The sequence below is a fragment of the Maylandia zebra genome, linkage group LG16 (assembly GCF_041146795.1).
Source record: "Maylandia zebra isolate NMK-2024a linkage group LG16, Mzebra_GT3a, whole genome shotgun sequence".
NCBI lineage: Eukaryota > Metazoa > Chordata > Actinopteri > Cichliformes > Cichlidae > Maylandia > Maylandia zebra.
The window spans coordinates 34,137,010-34,160,801 of NC_135182.1; the positions used below are offsets into that span (position 1 = coordinate 34,137,010).

Sequence of the window (23,792 nt, forward strand, 5' to 3'; positions counted from 1 at the left end):
TCTAAAATGGTTTTTACCTACCTAACTTCTAGTTCACTCGGAGCTTGTGTTGACTTGTCTTTTTCCCTTTCTTTTTCTTGTTGCTCATAAACTTTCTTCTGCTTAGAAGGGCATATCACTGGCTGCAGTGCCTTACAGCTTTAAGAAAAAGTAAAGCAAAGTAAAAAATAATCTCTTACTTTAGACTGGCTTTAATAAAAGCTGGAAGGGATTTAGTTTTAGCTCACCATGATTTGGAAGAGAAAACTTTTGGTTTTAATATCATGAACATTGTACAACGAGAAGGCTTTGTGTTTACTTTTCTCACAAAGCATCCAGTGCACACCTTCAGAACTTTGAAAGACAAGCTAGTTGTTTGTCTTTTAAAATAATCATTACTCAGAACTTCATGTAATTATGTAAATTAACAAAATATTTTCTTATGGCATGAATGAAGGTAAACGAAACCTCTGAAAGCATTCAGTTAAATCAAAGTAATCCTTTAAAATGATCAGTATTGCAAGTTGTATTTAGCAAGTGAATGAAATGAAGATTATTTAGTCTTTTTGGTCTCTCACAATTTCTTCTGATGTACTTGTTGTCATTTCTAACTGTCTTTTTTTTCTTTACTGTAGCTATTGTGGGTGAAGATCACCCTTCAACCTTTTTACTGTGCATAATCCCAACATGAGACGGCACTGAAAAACATCTTTTTGCTTTTGAGGAAATTACTAGACGTGTAAAAATGTGTTTATGTAACAGGTTATGTATAAAAATGTTTGCTGTTTTTGACATTCTGGTCAAGGAAACAGTTTATCTTTAACGTGTTTTCAGATAGGGGAAATACACTTACACCAAAACAAAGAAAGGCTGGCCTTTAAGTGTTTTATTCAACAAACGTGTTGTTAGATGTCAGCTATTGAGGAATTCTCACGTTCTCTGCTAGTTTTGAGCACTTCAGCAGAAAATGACTTCTTATAAAAGTTTTGCATTGTGTTATAGATCTTATACATGTTGTGTTGAGCTGTTCATCAGTCTCTGACATCTGCTTGCCAAAAAGTTTGCCAGACTTATAAGATGTTTTTGTGCTGTCGTTTTGTACGTCATCTTTCATTCGCTTTTATAGAATTTAATAAATAAACAAAAATGTTTTTCTTCATTATCAGAAGTCAAAAATCAGAATGTTTTTAAAAACATAGTATAAATATGTTCATAGTATGCATATAATGTAGTAAGTGTAGTGTTTTTGTTAATGTTCTTTCATTTGTTTTTGTCTTCTAGGATGTGGTCTGGGGATTGAACTCCTTGTTTACTGTAAGTTTTTGCTAGTTTATGACCTAACGCGTGAACACATGCACAGTTTCATTGGAGAATTTTGTCATCTAAATCGGGGAAATCCAACGAAAGAGCTTCCTAAAGCCCTCCCTGAATTAAATCCCTTAACTGGAGAGTAAACCTTCACAAAGACATTCACACTATTGAAGCTGCTCGCTGTATGTAGGTTATACTAATGACATTACTCTTAATTCACATCAAATTAAACAAGGTCCTTGTTTTTTTTTTTTTATCCGCTTCTGCAGCGTAGAGAAATTATCTTTCTCCTCATGATGAACGCTTTGAGTTGATGGGGAATAAAAGCAGGAAAATTGGATTACGTATTACTTATCGAGATCCTGGGCCAGCTGGCTCTGGATGTCTCCTAGTTCCAGGTCTTATATGGAAAGATAAGGACTAATTGATTATAAATTCTTTAGGAAATGAATGAAATTGATAAGTAATCGAATTGAGGGTTATATTGAGGAAAAACATACAGTTATCTGAATGTCCTTTCAGAATTATGTTAAATGTTTAATTTTGTGAATCTAAACGTGAATTTTAAGTATGTCTGATTTTTTTTTTTTTTTTTTTTTAAATTAAATAAAAATAACTTTTAAAAAGTTATTTACTGCCATAGTAAGAAGAGATTAAGGAGCTTGAAGCATTTTGAATATTTAGTCCAGTCATTTAATGTGACCTTGAATAACCTCATCACATTTCGAACATGTCTAAACAGCATCTAACATCTTTAAATATCGGTGGCCATGCCCTAAGTCCTACCACTTTATAAGGAAACCACTTCCCAGGCGTCTGTTTTAGCTCAATTTTCTTTCTGTTTATCACAGTTGCTGCTTTCAGGGTGTCAATACAGAAAGGAAGTAATGTGAATGTGGGTTGTATTTCCCACACCAAAGTTTACAGAATTAACACATGTAGCTGATACTGAAATAAATGCCAGTTTTGAAGATGTGTGTGGTTTGATCCATCGAACGATGATGACCCCCTCCTTTGCCTCTTCCACAGGACCTTTTGAACTTTGATGACCCGCTGAACATTGATGCAGCAGAACATCATCTGAGAGACAAGGTGAGACATGTCGTTCAGGTCATCTGGTATAAATTCGGCACACTTGTTAATTATCTGCAGCATCCAAGATGTGCTCGTAGTCCTCATAATACTAGCCTGTGGCTATCGCTCACATATGTAAACACAGACTTTGTACTTTAATTTATCACATTGCCTTTTTAAAATCTTCATTATATCTCTGTATATATGAGACGGCAAAAAAAGCTTATTTACTCTTATTTACTGATATGCATGACAACACATTCCAGTTTAGTTTAACGAAAATGTATGTAAGTTTGCACGTAATGCACACAAAATGTGAACAATGTCTCCATTCATTTGAGATCAGCTACCACACATAACATATAATTCGTAGATGTGTGTTCTAAAAATAATAGTTGCATTGTTATATGTAGATGTTGATAATCCCAGTACGCTAGATTGATCTACGTGTCTTGGAGGAGAAACATACACACATTGCGATCATTACAGTGAGATTCTTACTGCTGCATATCCTGCTGCATATAAGCTATATTTAGAAACAAAATTTCTGCTGCTGTAGGTTCCAGAGGTGCTCTGTGCAAACCATTGCTTTTGTAGCTGGATTATGTGGTAACTCGGTGTGCTTTAATCTGGTATGGTGGGCTGAAGACAAAGAGCACACAGCAACCTTTTTGAGCAGACAGTGACGTTATGACTCCAGAACTGTCTGTACAGAGCAGGTGCATATGGTGTTTTTGTGCAAGACTACTGAATACACTGCCTCTGAAGCACGCTCTGCCATTTGTAAGTCAAATAACACACCATCAAACTGGATGTCTGGGTTTATATATGCTTCACTACCCTGATGGTTTGTAAGCTAATTATGTATTCTGACTATAACTTTAATATATTTAGTCAAGCTTATATTGGTAAGTGCCAGGGATTTACTGGGCTTTTTGCATATTGGGTAAGCTTTGAGCTAACATGAGAACAGTGGAATCCCAATAGAGAATAAATAAATAAATATATACACACAAGATCCCTGAAAAAATATGTTTATCCTGGCTGATTAATCTTTAAATTATTATTCCCGCTGCATCGCCTTACTTCCCTTCCATCTATGTTTAACTTGGCCATCAGTTACCTGCGATTTAGTGTCAAAACTGTTAAAACTGATCATTTGAGTATTTTGGTCACATAAGTTTAATTCATAGATTTCTGGCCAACATCTGCAGGGAGTCTGCTGACTGTTGAAATAATTATAAGGCTCAGCAGGGGCAAGCTGAAAGCATTTTGAAGTACATCACTGACCTTCTGCCCTGTGTACGTACAGTTTCCCGTGTTCACTGGAGTGTATCCAACAGTGTGTGATGATGGTTGCCATGTGAGCCCCCATTAGATATGCAGGTTTGACTGTGCGTGGGGTTTTAAAAGGCTGAGGGTTTAAAAAGTGTTTGTGGCAGAAGTTGCAGCTGTTAGGCTGTTGCAGGTAAATTTGCATGCAAATAGTTCATTTATTGACTGCTGTGTTTTGTCAAGCATCCACTGGATCTTTATTAACTGACTAAATAGGTGGAAACAAACGCCTGTAAACCATGTATAGACTTAATCTGTCATGTGAGTGTGGTTTACAGGTTCATGAAAGCCTTCTTTCTTTGTCTCTTAACTTCCGGTTTTCTATGACAAATATCTAACATGATGTAGCTGATGAATTCGTTCAATATACCCCTCTAAAAACATTATATGCTCTGCTGCCTTAATGGCTGCAGAGTTCCAGACCTCCTCTGGCATTAACAGCAGCACAAGATCTGTGCACCAGGAGCTTCATGGGATGGGCTTGCATGGCTTAGCAGCTCCTGTAGGTATAAATGTTTACTAACTATATGTCATTCTTTTCAGAATATGTGTTTGTGACCTGGGCAATGACCTTTTTAAATGTTTAACTATAAGTTATTAAAAATTCATTTCTGATTACAAAGGTAAAGGTTAATATGAATGATATTTTCTTGCATCCTGTATCACTCTGCACTATTCTCATATATTACTCATTTATTGTGCATTGTAATTTAATGCATTTTAATGCCGTTGGGATGAACACATTTCCACACAGTCTAGCCAGCTTGTGATAGGTAAGAAAATCTACTACTGGAAATGCACTTTTTATTATTCCCAGACCAGCTGACCACATGTGAGACTTAAACATTTAGGTGTCAGTTTAATTGCTAATTAACAGTCACACTAGTGGCAGTGTATGTGGTGCAGAATCTCTATATGAAGGTTTCTTGTAGTTAATGTGGTTGATGTACTGCTGTCTCAACAACCGCATCCTGTGGGGCACAGATAGAATAGCAGAAGCGCCTATGTTTGGCTGTGGCTACTTCATTCATTGCTGTTCACTTACAGCAATGAATGAATATGATAATTACACTGACAGAAAACTCTATGAGCTCACCCCCAACTGTTCCTCACTGAGCCTGTTTCTGCTGGAGGATTTTTCCTGTTAAAAGGGAGTTTTTCCTTCCCACTGTCACCAAGTGCTTGCTGATAGGGGTTGTCCATCTGTTGAGGTTTTCTCTGTGTTCTTTAGAAACTTGACCTTACAGTATATAGCAGTTTGAGGTGACTTGTGATTCGGTGCTTTATAATTAAACAAATAAACAAAATTTATTTCAAATTAAATTTTAAATTCTACTGCCCCAGTCTGTTATTTAGCACCTTTACCCGTTTCAGCTTTATAATGTGGCTTTAGTCAAATCAGTGTTCTTTTTCTAAACTTTGACTGATTACACACATTTATACTGAAACAGACTTTTGGTCGTTGAACTACAGATATATAATCAGATCAGTTGTGAAACTAAAAGCAGTTTGAATTGATAAGACTGACCAAAAGGCAGAATTTGTTTTTGTAGTGTATCCATTTAGTGTTTTCAGTTATAGTTCTGAGTTAACAAAGTTACTAATTTGATACATTAATGATAAAAATCTCTCATTTCGAAATGTGTTTCAGTAAGTTTTAGTGGTGCTTTACCGCCTGTTGTGGCTTTTCAGAGTCACAACATCTGAAAAGTCATCCAACCGTGACCCACTCCCACTGAGTCAAAGCCTGCTGTAATCAACTTCAGCAGCGAGTGGATAGAGATGTGGGAGTGCGAGTGTCAGTACACAAATATGCTTGTGAATGTGGATGCGTGTGCTACTTTGTGTTGAGGCATTTGAAGTGGGGCTCCTCCTGTGGCTGCTCTCTGAATACATTAGCTGGTTAAAGTGGCTAAAAGGAAGCATCCTCATGAGCAATGCAGTATGAGTGTGTGTAAATCTGTGTGTGTGTGTGCGTTGTTGGTTATAATGGTATTGTGCTATTATTAGTTGTGAGTGGGTTTTTGTCTGTGTACATGTGTAGACAGCGGTACAACAAACAGTTCGGAGATAACTCTAAATAGGACAGCAAGATTGTGTTAACATGTCCACTTCTTTAAAAATTATATTTATATATATTGTTCAAACTTTTTTTTTTACATAAACTGCTGTATTTGTAGTAGGTGATCAAAGCGTGGTAGAGTAGCTGACACTGAAAAAAGGAGATCATCCTATGACAGATGTTCAGGAGTCGCTGCCCAGAACAAAAAAAATTGTATTTCTCTGTATGAATCTCTCTGTGATTTATGAAGGAAGTGGATTAATAATGAGCTCTGCAATGCACACAGTCTCTGACATTTGAAGTCTTCAGCAAAGACTTGATCTATAAATACTAATTAGCTCCTTCCAGCTTAAAGAAGTGTGTGAAAGATGAGACTGACTGACTGTAATCCTTCTGAGATCTGTGTTTCAAACCAAGAACAGGGTGATTTGGGCGCTTGTTGTCAGTTACCTGTTTTTCTTGATGTGTAAACATTTTCTGTGCCCTAGTTACATAATACATGCTGACTCGAAGTAGGTTTTGCATGTGAAGAAAAAAGTAAATGTTGAATGGTGGAAAGACTTGAGGAAGGGCTATGGGGCTGGGTTGCATTCGATGATGCACCAACTATATTAGTTACTTTAAGAATATTTTGTACAGTACTGAATCTGTTAGCAAACTGAAAAGCATACAGGTCCACAAGTATCTAAACAATTACACATTTGTATTTTTTAGCTCTGTATGCCACCATGCTGGATTTTAAATAAAGCCATCACCTTGTGATGAAATGCAAATCTTCAGTTTTTAATCAAGGGTTTTAACAAGTTTTTAGGAATTACATTTTTAATTACAGAGTATCAACCAAAGATCCAGGAATCAAAATCATTGCATAAAAGTTATAATTTAAACTTTTAATAAAGTATTTGATTTCCAAGCAAAACATGGCTTAGTACTTGTTGGAGAAGTCCTTGTTGGTGATCACAGCGATAAGACGTTTCTTTAAGTTTGCACCTACAAGAAAGAGAAGTTGGATTCTATCTCATTTCTTTTTACTGAAATGCTTTAATTCAATAGAAGAAATGTAAAAACATCACATTGTTTAAAAATTGTCCTACATCTTACTTGTTCAGTTTTTTTCAACAGCAGTGGTGGAAATGTTCTGGACAGTGTGAACAGTGTACATTGGCTCTTACCATTAACACGCTACCAGAGATCACGAGCATGCTTCTATCATAAAATATCAAATGTTGTTAACATGTCAACAAGCTGAACCGTGAGCGAGCAGAAGGCTCAGAGGACTGTGTTACAGCACGTATACTTCGGTGGATATGAAATACAAACGGGAGCCTGTGTATTTGGGATACAAAGTAGACTCTCTGTCCTAAAGCGCACAGTGACCTTGTACCAGTCAGCCCTTGGAGGGTTCAAAGTTCATTCATACAATGCTAAATGTTCTGCACCTCCACTTATTGTTACTGACCAATTAAAGGGACTAACTCTCTCTAACTCTCCCAGATGCTCACTCCTGGGTCTCTCAAGTGGCTTTGCTTCTTCAGTCAATAGTCAGACGTGTCAAGTACAGACACACACTCTCTCACCTTTTGCTGCATCTCGATTGGGCTTCTCTTCTCCTCATCAGCTTTCTGTCCATGAATGACCCACAGGGTCTCGTTAAAGCACAAAAGGAGACCACATATCAAGGTTGTTTATTCTTGAGTCTCTCTTAAAAGAAGCAGTGTTCACTTCTTGTTTATAAAATACTAATATTTTTCTACTTTGTCACCCACTGAATGTCCTGAATTATCGGTACCATCCCAGTAGGCTTCAGCAGATGTTATTGCCCCTATATCTGACATGTAATAAGGTATTCCCTAAATTTGTCAAACTGCGGCACAGAAACAGAAAAAGATAAAATAACTGTCTCAACATATAAAGAACTGAATGACTGATGGATTTAGCTTGGAGTGAGTTCCATGCATAGACACGATTTCTCACTGTCTTTCAGTCCACAGTACAGGAAGTTGGGGATATGAGTGCATGTGGGAGTGTGTGGTGTAGAACAGGATCCCAAAATAATACCCCAACAACCTCTATAACAGTGAACAGTCCACTCATTTTGTGCCATCGACGTACACAACAGACTAGGTTTACTGGGGGGGGTTTAATGTCCACTCCCAAAGTCTTACAGGGGAGACTGTCCTTTGGATTTACACTGCAGGCTCTTACACGGGTTAACAAGCACACTGTCAGAGCCTTCAGCAGCTCCAGTCACCTTATTGTGTTGTGTACCTGTTCTATCAGTTTAGTGTCAGAGCTCTGCAGTGGCAGCCAGGCAGTGAACGACAACAGCATTGGACATGTCTGCTCTCTGCTGCTGTCTGTGTTTAGTCAGACCAAGTGCTGACTTAACAAGCATGTGATGTAAAGTGGTCTATAAAGGTCTTTAACTCCATTTGTTGTCATCTGAAAAGATGGTGCGTCCGGAGTGGCCAGACAAAGCGTAGGCCCTGCCTGTAGACACTGATGAACTGTAGCTGAAGTGGAAGCAAAGATTTGTGCAAATAATCAGAAAACAGTCACTGGAAGATAAAGTGAGGCACAAGTTGGCTCTAAATTTCAAAGTCAAAGCAGCAGTTGTATAATGAGCAGCCTGGCCTTTCTTAAGGTGAAAAAGCCGAGGGAATCCAGAGTGGTGACGAGTTCAGTGCTGCATGAGCCACGATGTCATCCATCGTGAGCGGCCAGAGCCTCCACCTCCTCCTTTCAGACTGTAGCAGAGTTGCTTTTGCATAGTGACACCTCCAGTATAGGTTTTTCAAACAAAAGGCTGTGGCCTCAGTATACCACTCTATGCACTCAATTAATGCAGAGCTATTCACCCGCAGCAGTGCTAATTAAGTTTCAGCTGAGCTGAGTAGGTGCAGAGAGAGGGGGGGGGATACCTGGGAGTTTATTTCACACTTCCAGGTTTTACCAGCGAGATATCAAATCACATTTACATGCAGCAAAGAATGATCCAGGGTACTGAAATCCTTGATTAGTGGACACAAGTGGATTGACTACAGAAGCTTAGAGCATGATTTTAACACGTGCCTGGTTCTTCATTCTGCTTTTCTTTCGTCTTTTTTGTATGTTTAAAAAGACGACTGGGAACAGTTGGCTAATTCGATGGATGTCATTTCTGTTTGCTGTCCTTTCTTTACTTTCCTGTTCACATCGCTCCTTACGCCGACATATTTTCCCTTCATAGTCTGCTTACCTGATATATCCCGAGGCCCTCAGTTGCTCAGTTTTTATATTTTAGCCGATTTTAAACCAACCATTTGAACCCACAGGGTTTAATTTACATTCCCCTCCCACTGATGGTGGTGCATATTTTGAGTACCTGTGCAGATCACTGGAGGAACAGAGTTAATTGCTTTCTCTAGGTGAAGCCAAGAAAAGTAAGCACCAGTCCAACAAACTTTTTAATCGACTGCAGAGTTCACTTGCAATATTAAATCTAATGAATCTCAGAGTAATTTGCAGTTCAGCCAATTTTCTTTTGTAAGAGAAAAATCGAGAACAAAGGAAGAGAAACGTATATGATCAAAGTATGTAAATGTACCCGTACTATTTTTTTGTGAGTCGTCTTTAATAGTTGCTGCTCTTATCCTGTTTCTCCTCATAGTTGTGTGATAGCTTAATTAAGGTTTTTTTGTTTTCTTATTCTGCCACTGAGAAACTTCCTAGTCTGTATTGACATCTTAATTGGACCCAATTGACAAAGAGTTTCTAGCTTAAAATCTGTGTGCACTCTATTGGTGTTTACTTCCACAGTTAATGTGTCATTTTGTCACCACATATTTGCCTTTTTTAATTCCCTCTGTGATGTCACGTCATCTGCCAAATGAGGAAGAAGAGCCACTAAGTGTCACAGGCAGGGTTTTATTATAACAGTAGTCAGAAGATGAACTGTGAGCTTAAAATTTTCAGCCTTTAGTGAATTCTCTCAGCAGTTCTTGGATAGATTGACATACTAATGTCTATACGCACGTCACTGGCCACTTCATTAAGTATATCTTACAGTACAGAGTTTGCCCCATCCTTTTTCCTTCAGAACTGTCTGAACTCTTTGTGGTACAGATTCAGCAAGATGCTGGAAACATCCCTCTGAGATTTTGAGATGATATTGACACAGTGGTGTCACACAGTTGCTGTCAGCTGCTCATCAGTGATGCAAACCTTCTATTCCACCACATCCCAAAGGTGCACTATTAGATCTGTTGACTGAGGGGGTCACAATGAACTCACGATGAGCTTTGTCCTGAAAGATGGGTACACTGAGGTCATAAAGGGGTGGACATGGTCAGTAACAACACTCGGACAGGCTGTGGTGTTTAGGCGCTGCCCAGCTGGTACTAAGGGGCCCAACGTGTGTAAATAAAATATCCCCCACAGGATTTCACCTCTACTACCAGCCCTAACAGTTTAAGTAGTTTAAGTACCATATTTTCTGCACTATGAGGCGCACTGAAAATCCTTTAATTTTCTCAAAAATCAACAGTGCGCCTTATGTATTCTGGTTGTGATACAGACCTCAAACCGATTTTATTTGGTACACGGCGCTCAAAAATCTGTCAAAAAATGCTTTAGTACGACTTTGGTAAGCTACGAAGCCGCACCGCTTTATGGATTGTCGGAGAATTACGGTTACTGTAGTCAAGAGCCTCGTGGAGTAATCTGGGTCCTAAATTCAGTTACTTCAGGTCCCAAAGTCAAACGAACACTGCAGCATCACTGAGAGTTAAAAACTGTCTAAATTCTTTCATCTTTAATAAGATGATCAGCGTTGCTGCTTTACCAGGTGTAACAATTAAGTTTAACATCCAGGCATCCATGAAAACAGAATTTATTAAATTTAACAGAGTTAGAAGTTAGCAGGAAGTTAGCTCGCTAGTTAGCTAAACATGATATAGCATGTTCTGACTGAGAGATTTGTTAAAAAATTCAAACGTACAGCTCTGCTGTCACTTCCAACATAAATGAAGACAGAAAACTAAACAGCAGTGACGTTTGTAGGGTTACTGAAGTTGGACTTGCTGGTATATAATGATGTGCTACGTGGTGGCTAGCGACACAGCTATGTTAGCATAACAAACACAGTGAAGCTGGAGGATGAACGCTAACTTTTTTCTACTCGTTAACTTGAGGGTTTCCAATGGTTAGAGACAAATGCAATCGCATGGCAGGATGCTGTAAACGGACCAAACTTCAGTCAGGAGAACAACTGAGATAATCCATCCACAATAGAAGGTTAGTCATTAATATACTGCAACAACATGGAAATAGAGCAGCTGTGAGAGAATTCAACATTAATGAATCAATGGTACGGAAGTGGAGGAAGCAAGAAGAATGAGTTGAGTAAAGTTTGACTTCTCTGACTGCTTTGTTTTGCTTAATGCGCCTTATAATCCGGTGCGCCTTATGGTCCGAAAAATACGATGCTTTCATATTATTTACACCAAATTCTGGCCCCATCATCCAAGCTCCTGCTCTTAGCTGACCAGAGTGCTGTCCAGTGAGGTCTTCTGCTGTTGTGGCCCATCTGCTTCGAGGTTTGGCATCCTGTGCAGTCTGAGCTGCTCTTAAACACCACAGCCCGTCCGAGTGCTGTTACTGACCATGTCCACCCATTTATGGCCTCAATGTACCAATATTTCAGGACAAAGCTCATTATGAGTTCATTGTGACCTCCACTCACCAGGTTGTACACCTTAGTTATAATGAGTACTACTTTGAGTTACTCTTGCCTTCATATTAGCCTGAAACAGTCCAGCACTTATCCTCTGACCTCTACCAGTGAACGGCCGCAAACTGGATATTTTCCCCTTTTCAGACCATTCTCTGTAAACACCAGTGATGGTTGTGTGGGAAAGTCCGAGCAGATCGGGAGTTTCTGGAATACTCAGATGAGCCCATTTGGCATCAACAACCATGTCACCTTCAACGTCTGTGGTGCTGTTTGGTTTTAACTTCTCCAGGCTGTCTTGACTGTGTCTACATGCCTCAATGTGCTGAATGGGACTGACTGGTTAAATAATTGCATTTAGCAAGTAGTTGATTAGGTATACTTGATGAAGCCTGGATCAAGCTGTTCAAATTTAATTAATGGAAGAGAAAAAGTTGTTTATAATTATTGTGCAGTAATTCTTCAAGTTACACCTTTTGTAATAGCAGCTTTGAAATATATTTGGCCCATTTTGATTTCCTCTTGGCTCAGTGTGTTTTGCCAGTTTTTTTTCTAATAACCAGAACTAAAAAAAAATCAAGAAAACATCAACGTTTCATGCAAAATACAAAACAGACACGAGGCTGAACAGATGTTCACCAATCAAGGATGATTCTGATCCCTGACTCATTGATTTGTGCATCACTAGGTGTATGTCTTCAGTTTCACCATTTTTACTGTAGTCTTGTCCATTCTCAGTAGCTCTCTTTGCTTTTTTTAAGCTGAGGTCACAAGCCAAGCAGTGTGACTGGCTGAGTATGTTAGTCAGTACGGTCTGATCTCTCTCTATATATATATCAATATAATAAACCAAAATAGTAGGTTCACTTAGAAACAAGCAGTTTGGGTACCCAGACTCCAGCACACTGCGCTCATTCCTCTTCTAGCATTAATTAAAGTCTTAAGGGAGTAATCTCTCAACAGAGAATAGCTGATCCATCATCCCTCCATGGACCAATTCTCAGACCGCTGTCATCAATTCTTTTATGGTTGCTGGCAACTTTTCAGCATTAATGCCGTCTCCCCTGTTTGTGCACAGACTCTCTCTTTCTCTTTCCCATTTACTCTTTATTTTCTCATGCTCTCCATTTCTTGTTCGTACTCCAGCGACCTCAGAGAAATGTGTGCGTAACCAACAGGCCGCTCGACCTGACGCATAAATAAGGGCGTTGTTGTCAATGCACGGCACATTTATGTGAAAGGTTGGACAAGAGGGGGGGACTCTGTGACAAGGGCAGGACCCTGTGGTAGTGGATGGGTTTTAAAAAAAAAAAAAAAAAAAAAAAGCAGAGGTATATTAAGAAGTGGGTCGACAGACGAGGATGCTTAGGAACCAAGGGTGCACAAATATTAATTTAGTCACAAATAAGCTAGCTAAATATTTATAGCAAAAAAAAAAAAGGCCAGTTGAAAGCACAGATGGATTAAATCCATCTGTTTGGAATGATTTGTGTGCTGTTCTTTGGGGAAAAGATCATTTACTCAAAATACATTCAGCAGAAGACCATGTGAGCCTGTAGCACATAGTTTCTCATTAGAAATTTAAATAAACAGAGTAGGATTAACCTGCTATTTAGGGCCTAAGTCAGATTCAACTCTTTTTGGGGGGCCTAACTTCTACCCCATGTCCGCATACTTGGGAAATGCTAGCAATCTGTGCAGAGTCATACCTGCATCATCATTAATACTAGTAAAAAATGTCCCCTGTGTTGTTGTTATGTGTGAGCAGCAACCTCAGTTACAGCACTTTCTATGATTTATAATGTGTGTAGCTAACAGCCTGACCTTGCATTTTCTAGTGTAGACCAAATAAAGGAAACCTTTTCACAACAGAGTAAAGCTGCTGCAGCTCAAATTAATAGCCTGTAGCCTCAAAGTGTGTGTGTGAGTGTGTGTGTGTATGTGAGAGAGTGTGTGAGTCTTGTAATGTCTCTGGACTGTCACAAAGTGCTTGCTGAAACATCTTTCTGTAATATTATAAGGTTTTTACTCTACAATGTAAAGCAAGTATAAGCTATCTGAATAAAATTGAATTGAAACAGTGTTTAAAGGAATAATGGGATTAAAAAGAAGTTAAGATGAAAAGGATGTTGGCAAGAAAAGCCAAATGGTTTTAAAAGATGGAAAACTTAAACCGTGACTAAAACTAGCGGGTAGCGGAGGAGGGGGAAAAAAGAGGATGGAAAGTGGAGGTCACACACAGCTTGGTTGGACCAGATGCCACCAGGAGATATGAGTCGAAGTAACGACAGAGGGGCGTTTACAGGACTCGTGCATGGTGGGTGGGGGTGGAACGATGTCAAGCATAACCTGAAGGGGCATGATCGAGTAGGGGGGGGGGGGGGGGGGGGACACATGGTAAGGAAAGAGGAAGACACTAAGGACCAGAAGGGATATGGCCAAGGAACGTCGACTCGATACAGACGTCGTTATTATCAAGATGTCAAGCACTCCACGTCTCGGGCACTAGATGTGCCCCGAGTGAGAAAAACTTGAAGAATTTCATTTTTAAACTATCAGACGTAAGAATTTAAACGTTTGTCTTTTTGTTTTGGGTTTTTGTGCTTGTAGATTTTACGTACATTTACTTGCAGTGTAACATCTGCATAGGACTGATACTGTGCATAGTACAGTTAAAAGAGATGTAATATTTGGTGAAATTAATATTCTAGTTTTGCAACAGTGGCTGTTATTTATCTTGTTGTTGTTGCTTGTTTAACAGTGTTTATGCATCATACTGTACCCCTATACATGTTGCATTTTTAGCAGGGTGCCTTCACTGTACATCAAGAAATTAATTGACAAATCTGCCGAAGGTCATTTGCATATTTTCAGTGTAGTAAAATTCAAATGACCCTTGATTTTTCTGGATCTACATTTGTGTAGTGTCGCCTCAGATTAGCCTAGTCCTCGTGCATACTTCTTACACTTGTTTGTCTTTTTGTTTTGTTTGTTTTGCTTCCAATTATTTGGCAAGAAGTTAACATGTGGAATGAAAAAGTGCCTTACAGCGTCTAATATGTCCAAAACTAGCATAGCGACCTAAAAAGTACATTAAAATATCTTCAGTTAGATCAGTGTTTGTGTTTTTTTGCCATTTTTGGTTTTAAATGGGGAAAAAGCAACACAGCAACATTTTTACTTCTAGTTTTCCCATCTAACTCTTTTCTTCTCTTTACCTTCTCTGTCCTCAGGAGGACTTTCGGAATAAGGTTCAAGATTACATCAAGCATTACGCCAGATGATAAAAGCATTGGTGACCCGCTGCAGCCTGCACCAACTAACCAAACTGCTCTACCTTGCCTCTGCTTCTCTTGGCCAACTCCCCTCCCACATGTGTGAATCAGCAGCTGACTCTTTGACTCGTACCACTCCCCTCCCTCTCGACACCACAGCTCTGGCGACGCCCCGCCTCTTCTGTTCACCCAATTGCAATAAACTTCACATCGCAGGAATGAAATAAAAAAAAAAAAAAAGTCACACGTTGAAGAGAGGACTTACATACACAAGAAAATAACGCTTTAGTTAATCGGCCGAGGGTTACAGTGACCACAGTGTCTGTCTGTTGTGGCAAGACACACGAATGACGCCACCCCGCTGACGAGCCCGTCGGACACGAGCCACGTGGCGATGGAATTGGATGCGATGTTTAACTGAAGAAGACAACAAGTCACGCTTGGCTATTTTTAAATTTGATGACTCAAGAGGAAGATTATCTGTTACTGTCAGTTCTCTGTTCCAGTGCCTGCCATGTTTGTGTCACTAAAGTGAAAATGCATGTGAGTTCACACACACACACACACGCAGTCACAGCCTGCAGTAAAAGGTGAGCACATGGAAAAACACACATTGGTTGGAAGTTGGAAAGCCTGCAGCCCCCAGCCCCATTAGACAGCATGTGAATGACCACACTGACCCATTTTAATGTCATTCTCTCTGCATGTGTACACACACACACACACACACACACACACACATGCACGCAGACACACACACACACACACACACACACACATGCACGCAGACACAGCTGTGTGTTTTCAGTTCCAGTGACATAAAATACTGCCACAAAAACAGCCAAATGCACCGTTCATTTTTCAACTTCATCTCTTGTCTCTGCACCACTGCCCTCTTCACTTCTTTGTCTTTTTTACTGCATCTGTCTCTGTTACGCACGCACGCGCACACACACAGCACAGGTGAGCGCACATGTGAAGTTCTGTGTTGCAGATGGAGAGGTTAAAACAGTACAGTCAAAACTTCTGGCATGCTGGCTCTTCATGTAAGCGAAACAACGACTGGTTTTAAAGAAGTGATGACATAAGAGTCTGATAACAGCACTAAGCAACAAAGTGCTAAACACGGTAAAGAATCTGTCAAAGAAAGAAAAGTTGGAGGAAACCTTAAACACGACTCCAAATGACCTCCTGGATGTACGTAGGCAACACTTGAAGAACGATCTTGAGTCATTTTGTCATCAACCACGTGCACTGCAGCTCCGAACTGTTCCAAAGATTATTGAGAGACGTGCAGCCACCTTTCAATGATCTTTAAAGTGAGCTGCGAAAAGAACAGGTGACTGTCAGGTGAATTCACAGCAAGCACTCCCTCCTGCCTGCTCTGGTAGCTGCAGAGTGTATCGTATCCCACCAGACAGTCCTGACATTCTCCAGAGTTCATGTGTGAAAATGTCTCCAATGAAGATCAATAGGTGCAAAGAAAGCCTTACAACTTTTAAACTCAGTCATTTTTTTTACTTTATAGTCACTGTTCAGTGCTGAGCCAAACTGATATTGAGGTTTTTGACTGATCTGCACAAACCCCCTCGTTCTGCTCCCTTAGGGAGATTTCCGAGCTGACTGTATCTTTCTAAAAATGGCGCTATTTCAGTCTCTCCCCCTTTGTAAGCAGACTGTATGATTTCACTATCTGAATGTGTGTGGAGAAAACAATAGCAGAGGTTCATAAAGACCACTCTGTAAATGATATCTGCATACAGACGTGCAGAGTCTGCTGTTATTGTTTGTAGCCAGAGTTCAACTGATCGGTGAGCAGGCTGTAGTTGCATGCAGGTGTAAGTCATAACTGGCCAAAAGAATATGAAAACTTGGCCCAAATATATCTCCACTGGGTGCATCAGAAGCCCAGAAGACTTGAACGCTGGTTCAAGCAGCTACTTTAAAAGGCAGGTTTCCAGATTGCATGAAAACAGATGGCAAGATGACATGCTAGCAGGATTACTAGCTAGCTAATGTAAGTGGCTTTAGATCTGTTAGAGACTGCAGGAAGGCGTCATTCTGGACATCTATGAAATCTATGAAAGTGCAGTACTTAACAAAGCCATTGGAACGCCTGTCATAAAAACAAGAATCACAAATATTTGAGAATTCTGTCAAAAATATGTTTTTTTTCTTTGTTTATGCAAAAACAAACCGATTTTACATTTTTATAGGTGAATTTGATCTGCAGCACTTCTCTGAGACATCACATTCAACAACTAAAACGAATTTTTCTATTCAGTAATGCAAGTTAACATGTAATTTGGCATCTTAATAAAAATAATAACAATAATTGCTAATAATTGTGATTTACTTTTTCAGCGTTTTTGTGAAACAGGAAATTTAAAATGTCAGGGATCATAACAATAACTATATTTTACCATTTAAAAATCCAATTTTGATTAAGAGCTTGTGTGTACTGCAGGATTAAGCATTACAGAAACATAAACAATGATTTTGGTCATTACTAATACTTTTGATTTAGGGCAGCAGTGGGGTAAACCTTACCCTGGGGGTGGGGGGATGGGGGGGTCTAATAAATGTGTGGAGCTCTGCAGGCTCGGTCACAGTCAAACACTGGGGAAAAGGGGAGGTTAAAAAAACTGCACAGATTTGGTGGGAAACACTCTTGAGGCAGTTGACATGTTTGACACTGGATTAAATTGCTACCTCGAGTGCTAGTTAACTAGTTAAACTATATTTGCGCCTCTCGGTTGACTAGAGCAGATTATGCTTTGTGGGATGGCCGCTAGGAATTCTGGACTAACTAGATAATGTCTCCATGAACCTCTGCTGCTGTGGGTTTTGGCTAGTGATTGTGTTTTTATGTGTGTGTGTGTGTGTGTGAGCGTGTGTCGTTTGCCCGGCCCTGGCTATTGCTGTGCCTCCGGTTTGAGTCTGTAAGTATCGCCTGTTTTCACCTGTTCAGCTTTGTTTTCACGTCTGCATGAGGAAAACGTCTGTGTGCGAGTGTTGCAGTCTACCGAGGATGTGGAAATGTAGAGGCAGAAGATTGAATTTTTGTGTAGGAAGTGTGCGTGTAAGATTAACAAAAATGACAGTTTGTGCTCCTGGAGTGTGTCTGTGTGTGTGTGGGCAGTTACAGTGTGACTTGTGGAGACGATGTGACTTGTTAGCATGCTCTGGTTTCCTCTTTCTTTTTTAAAATCTGGATTCATCAGCTCAGATCATTTTTATTTTCTTAGCAAACACAACAACACAAAGCACCCGACTCTGCCAAAATAAAAGACCCAGGACTTTAAAAACAGAGTGACAGCAGTCCCAGATCTGGCTACACGACACTTCATTAATTGGCAACAAATTGTCTCGGTAGTTTTTGCCTCAGCCCAACACTCAGTGCTTTTTCTTGGCCTTAATAATACTTTTGCTTGCTGTTGGAGATCTTGTTATCGGTGTCCTTTAGTTTGGCAGTTTGTGTTGTTGGAGGTAATTTGTTTTGTTTTCTCCTCTTCTTCGGATGTTTCTCTGGAAATGTCTTCGCTTCAGTTAAACTCCAGGGCCAGAGGAACGAGATTAACAATCTGTTCTTCTTCAGATCCTCGACATTTTCTTTCTCAGATTGTATATCCATTTTTTAAGATATATTAAAGAGTATATAAATGAAACTAACGTGTCTTGTTTCTTGTGTTGATCGAGCGTTTGGTGACGTGTGCTGTGTCTGTGTCACTTCACAAAGGATGATTATTTTAACTGTCTGCTGCCGCGCTGCTGTCTCCAACCATTGACTGTGACACTAGTTAAGTGGCTGCTTGAGGCTGACCGTTAACAAAGTAATTATATATGTACATAACAGCTTCTGTGTAGCGCCCATTCTGTGGTTGTAGTTCTGTTATCAGACTAATCCAAACTGAGCATGTCTGGAAATAAAGGAAGCTCTGAGGTGAGCTAAAACCAGGCTGAGAGTAGAAATTATGAGACACGGGTATCACAAGTAATTCTTCACTTTACCAATATGCAATTTTTTTTAAAGCATTGAAAGGTACTTTAAATGACTTTAAATAAAAATGTGGAGTAAATGATTAAAAGGAGTAACAAAATTTTTTGAGTGTTTACAAAAAATATTAAATGTTTGCTGCTTTTCTCCTTCTGTGCATTTGCTTCTCACACATTTGTGCATACGTGCACACGAAGTGTACATTCAGCACACAACCGTCAGCCTTTCAAAGCTTTGACTTGAATGGAAAAGGGACGCAGACAGTGCTGACGTCTGTCAGTCATCCCCACAGCCTGTCATTACGGCGGGTTTTGGAGGATGCGCAGTCGCACTGTTCCCGTGCCCTGTGGCTATGCAGCCTCGTGGATTTCCTGTGTGTGCAGTGACAGCTGACAGCCTCAACCAAATAATGAGAAGGCTGAGTGCTATAAATCATATTTCTCCAGTTCCCTGGGTATTCCAGGCCCCGCTCACCTACAGTGACTGTTCAGCCTGAATATAATCTAACCAATCGAGTCCTCTCCACCCACACTCAATTATCTTTAAGCAGATGTTTCCATATCCTTTAAAAGCAGGCTGTAAATAAATAAATACTAATGCAATAAAAACATAATGGGGAACTTGAAACCATGTGGACTCCACACCTGTCTGCTGCGTTAGGGAAGAGATTAATGGGCTCCAGTGATTGGTCGGTCTGATTCTTATTCAAAATACACTCACTGGACACTTTAACACTTTAACAGTGGTGGTAAAGTCCACAAGCAGCAGTTCTCTGGGAGAAAATGCCTTGTTGATGCCAGAGGTCAGAGGATGATGGTCAGCCTGCTTCGAGCTGGAATGCAACAGTAACTCAAATAACTGCTCATTACCACCAAGGTGCAACAAACCTTCAACAGATGGGCAAAAGCAGCAGAGGATCGCACCGGGTGCCGCTCCTGTCAGCTAAGAACAGGAAGCTGAGGCTACAATTTGTACAGGCTCACCAATTTTTGCTCCAACATTCGGATGGCAGGATCACAGTTAGGTCAGAACACCATAAAAGCACAGCTCCATCCTGTCTTACCTCAACAGTTCAGGCTGGTGGTATGGGGAAATGTTTCATTTGCACACTTTGGGGTCCTTAGTACCAACTGAGCATCACTGCTGATCATGTGCGCCTTTTATGACCACAGTGTGCCTGTCTTCTAATGGCTGATTGCAGGATAAAGCCACAAAGTGAACTCCTATCAAACTGGTTTAATTAACATGATAGGTTCACTGTACCTAAAATGCAGTAAAGCATGTGCATCAAATCAAAAATAAAGCATTACTAAGTACTGTCTGACTAAAATATCCTATAATATAACTTAACTGTACTAATTATAATTCAGTTTCAATCATTATCTCTTCCACAGTGCATCTTTTGTCCTGTCTTCCTCCCTTCAACCCAGAGATTCCTGTTAAATGGGAGTTTTTCATTCCCACTTTCACCAAGTATTTGCTCATAGGGAGGTCGTCTGATTGCTGCGGTTTTCTGTATTATTATTATTATTGCGGGGTCTTTACCTGATAACATTACCTGATATTGTGATTAAGTTCTATATAAATAAAATTATGTTGAATTAAATTTAAATACCTAACGTTTTATGAGGAAGTGAGTCGTAAAAGAACAACAAATCGGTTAATCAGCGTATAGGAAAATATATATTAATATAAATGTACACTACGTGTGAAATGAAATTCCAAATCAGAAATAATTTGTGCAGTTACTCTACTTTTAAAGATTAGAGATAACTTAAAGGATTAAACTGCATGCGTTCACTCCAGATCCAGATAATTTATAATTATCATCAATGTCTCTGTGGTACATTGGAGCGTTAAATCATTTTAGACACTTTTGAAATTATTTGTTTTTTACTCTGTGGCTTTTCAGCTGAGTGATGCTGTTGCATGTTATGTAATTGAACCTCACTACCTGAGCAGCAACTGTAGTTTTAAGGGCATTACATATTACCTAACAACTGCTCCATTTATAGTTAAAACCAGCACTGTAGAATTAAAAAGAAAAAAAAAACTTTGTCGGATGATCAGCAGTTAAACCAAGCGTCCATCACCCTTGTGTGTCTGAAGTAATTCACGCGTAAAGCCAGGAGTGCTCATGTTTATCTAAACTGAAAATCCTGTCAGAGCTTAAGTTTGATACCCTCTCTTTTCCTCCTCATCTTCAGGCATCTCTCACCCACACACACAATTACTTCCCATCTCTCCTCTTTTCCCCCTCTTCCAAACAACAACAACAGATGCAGCGATCCGATCCCGAGATGTGCAGTGAAACCAGTGTAGCAGACAAGATAATCAGAGGATGTAAATTGTATTTGCGCCCATCAGCATCCAGTGTGAGTTTCCTGTGTGTGCATTCGCTGAAGGGCACGGGAGGTTCAGGGGTTACATCAGAGCAACAGTGGTTTTTATTTTTAGGCACTCACTGAAGAACAGTCTGAACAGGATCATTATCTACCTACAGTATGTGCGCTCTCACTTCCTGCTGACATGCACATCAGGTTATCTTATGGTGGCTGTTACAGAACAAAATATCATGTTTCTCCCCTTTCAGTGGCAGTACCATTATTTTTTTACTTTTTGTTTTTTTTACCTTCTCATTTTTCTGGCTATCTGCAGCACATTACGTGCAGCAGAGTAAAAGTTTTGTCTAAATATGGAAGGCAGGTCAGTGCGGACACACTCGTATAGAGTGCGGGGAGAAAATTGCAGGTTATTGGAAATGTCAGTCAGCACCAACGCTGGAGATTAAGAGCCGATGTCAGAGAGTTGTGCAATTTTCTTTGTGTCTTAATTCTCTGTAAATGTGAGTGTTGTGCGTGTTTGTTTTCTCTGTCCATCTGTCTATTTGTGCGTTTGTGTTGGTGCCCTGGTGGGCGTTCGATGTCAGCTGCTTATTTCTCTGCTGCTTCTCTGTCTTTCCATCACTCAGCTGCGTGCAAACTTCCGTTCGTCGGCCACGCTCGCTGCTTCTAGCTGTTTCCAAGCTGTATCTCATTTCTTCAGCTATTTACCGCTCACTGGTTCTGAACAAAATTGCAGCGCTGGGCTGGAGCACTGTGAGGAAAACTCAAGTAAAAAGTCTCTGTGGCACAGACAGCCGTGATCCTCCACACCCATTAACACCCTATGTGACTTATTAGCAGTGTTGGTCAAGTTACTTGAAAAAAGTAATCAGTAGCTAATTACTGATTACTTCCCGGAAAAGTAATCCCGTTACTTTACTGATAACTTATTTTCAAAAGTAATTAGTTACTTAGTTACTTTTTAAAACATGATTTACACCCTGAATAGGTGATAAAGTGATAGATCTTTCATCCCAATTTTAATTTTTCTGCATAATCCATCATACAAAATGTAATCAAATGGAAAAGTCTCTTTTTAAAACTTGTTTTATTAGTTTTAATCTTTTAACTTTATGCATCAAGCAAAAATTAAATTATATGCAACATTCTCTGACTGGAAGAAATTTGTTTAACATTTAAACCTATTTTCTTCATATTCCATCACATAAAATAGTTCAGTTCATTTTTATTTCAAACATTTCAAACATGTGCCTTCACAATCATTACAAAATATCATTCCATTATTTGTTTGAAAAGGAGTAGGCAGAAGTATTTACTTATTTGTCCCTACCCCCTCAAGTTTTACCTCTCATTCATTTATTTTTTTTGTCTTAAATTAAACAAACAACATATGAAACATATGAAGTAAAGCAAATAAAATAGTTTTTTGTGTTTACACTCACTCTTTCAAATAGATGCAAGTAAAACAGAGCAGAAAATAAATAAAATCAAAGACTCAGCGGTCCTGTTGCTCTGTTTTCACCTGTTTAGCAGGAGTGGGGCAGGCGGAGGTTTGCCCTGGTGCAGGTGTGTCGCAGCGGTCAGTAGAAGGATCTGGGAGTTTCTCTATGAATTTCACATTCCAGCGATTATTATAGCTTTAGTAATAATAACTTGAAGTGATTTTCTGGTTGACTTGTTTATGGAAACCCTTCCTTAAAGTCCCACCACAGCATTTCAGGTGAGTCGTGTTATGAACTTTAGATCAGCAAACGTCACTTTAACACTTACCAACGATCAGTTAATCAGTCATCTGGCTGTTACTTTCCCTCCTCCTTAATATAGAAACAGTAAGGGGTGTGCTTAGTTTTTCACACATGAAAACAACAACTGTTTATCACAGCTGGTAATGAGAGAAAAAAACTGAAAGTTGCAGAGGTTTTACTTTCGACTTCCATCTTTGGGTTGAGAAGTTAACATGACAGACTGTGTTTGTGATGGAGGTCCTGTGTGAGCAAATGCATAATCCCAGTCTGAATATTAGTTAGGCTCTCATGTAGTGCTTGAGCTGAGGTCTGCATTTTCTTTCCTACTTTTCCTTTTTTAGATCAGGAATTTCCGCTTTTCTTAAGTCACACATGTTTCTGTAACTCCTGTCTCAGTAGTTTGAGCTGAGCTCGTTTTTATAAGTTGGAGGAATGACGTTCTCTGCGAAACGACATGCAGATAATACCGCATATTAATTATATGTTGCATTAGTATGTTTTTCAGTCTAGCAAATAACATACCATGCAAATCTAATTAAAGTGTAGATATAGAGTCACTGTCAAAAAAATGCATGGCTTTATTAGGCACGCTAGTACATTTTGTTATCAAGTTCAACATAGCCAGCCTCTTTTTGTATGATCTGTCTTACAAAACCTAAAACCCATCAGAGATGGTGTGAGAAAGTGTTTGCCCCCTTTCTGATTTCCTATATTTTTGTATGTTTGTCACACTTAAATGTTTCAGATCATCAAACAAAGTTAAATATGAGACAAAGATAACACAAGTAAACTCAAAATGCAGTTTCTAAATGAAAGTGTTTATGATTAAACCTAATAACCGATTGGGCCACCATTAGCAGTGTTACGGCCCTGGCCATAATTTGGATCAAGGTGGCTGTTTGGATTGTTTCACCCAGGCGCTCCTGTACCCCTAGACCAGGCTGTAACAACCAGCAACT

The 23,792-nt window shown here is 39.5% G+C and overlaps 1 protein-coding gene across 1 annotated transcript in view; it reads left to right on the top strand.

The window, feature by feature from the left end:
* The window catches only part of ube2f (ubiquitin-conjugating enzyme E2F (putative)), a 54,482-nt gene extending 36,068 nt beyond the window's left edge, over positions 1–18,414 (top strand). Inside the window, exons 8-10 of the mRNA XM_004566000.3 lie at positions 1,261–1,293; positions 2,320–2,382; positions 14,705–18,414. Coding sequence (XP_004566057.1) covers positions 1,261–1,293; positions 2,320–2,382; positions 14,705–14,755 — 147 coding nt within the window. The 3' untranslated portion in view covers positions 14,756–18,414. The remainder of the gene's footprint in view (positions 1–1,260; positions 1,294–2,319; positions 2,383–14,704) is intronic.
* The last annotated feature ends 5,378 nt before the right edge of the window (positions 18,415–23,792 follow it).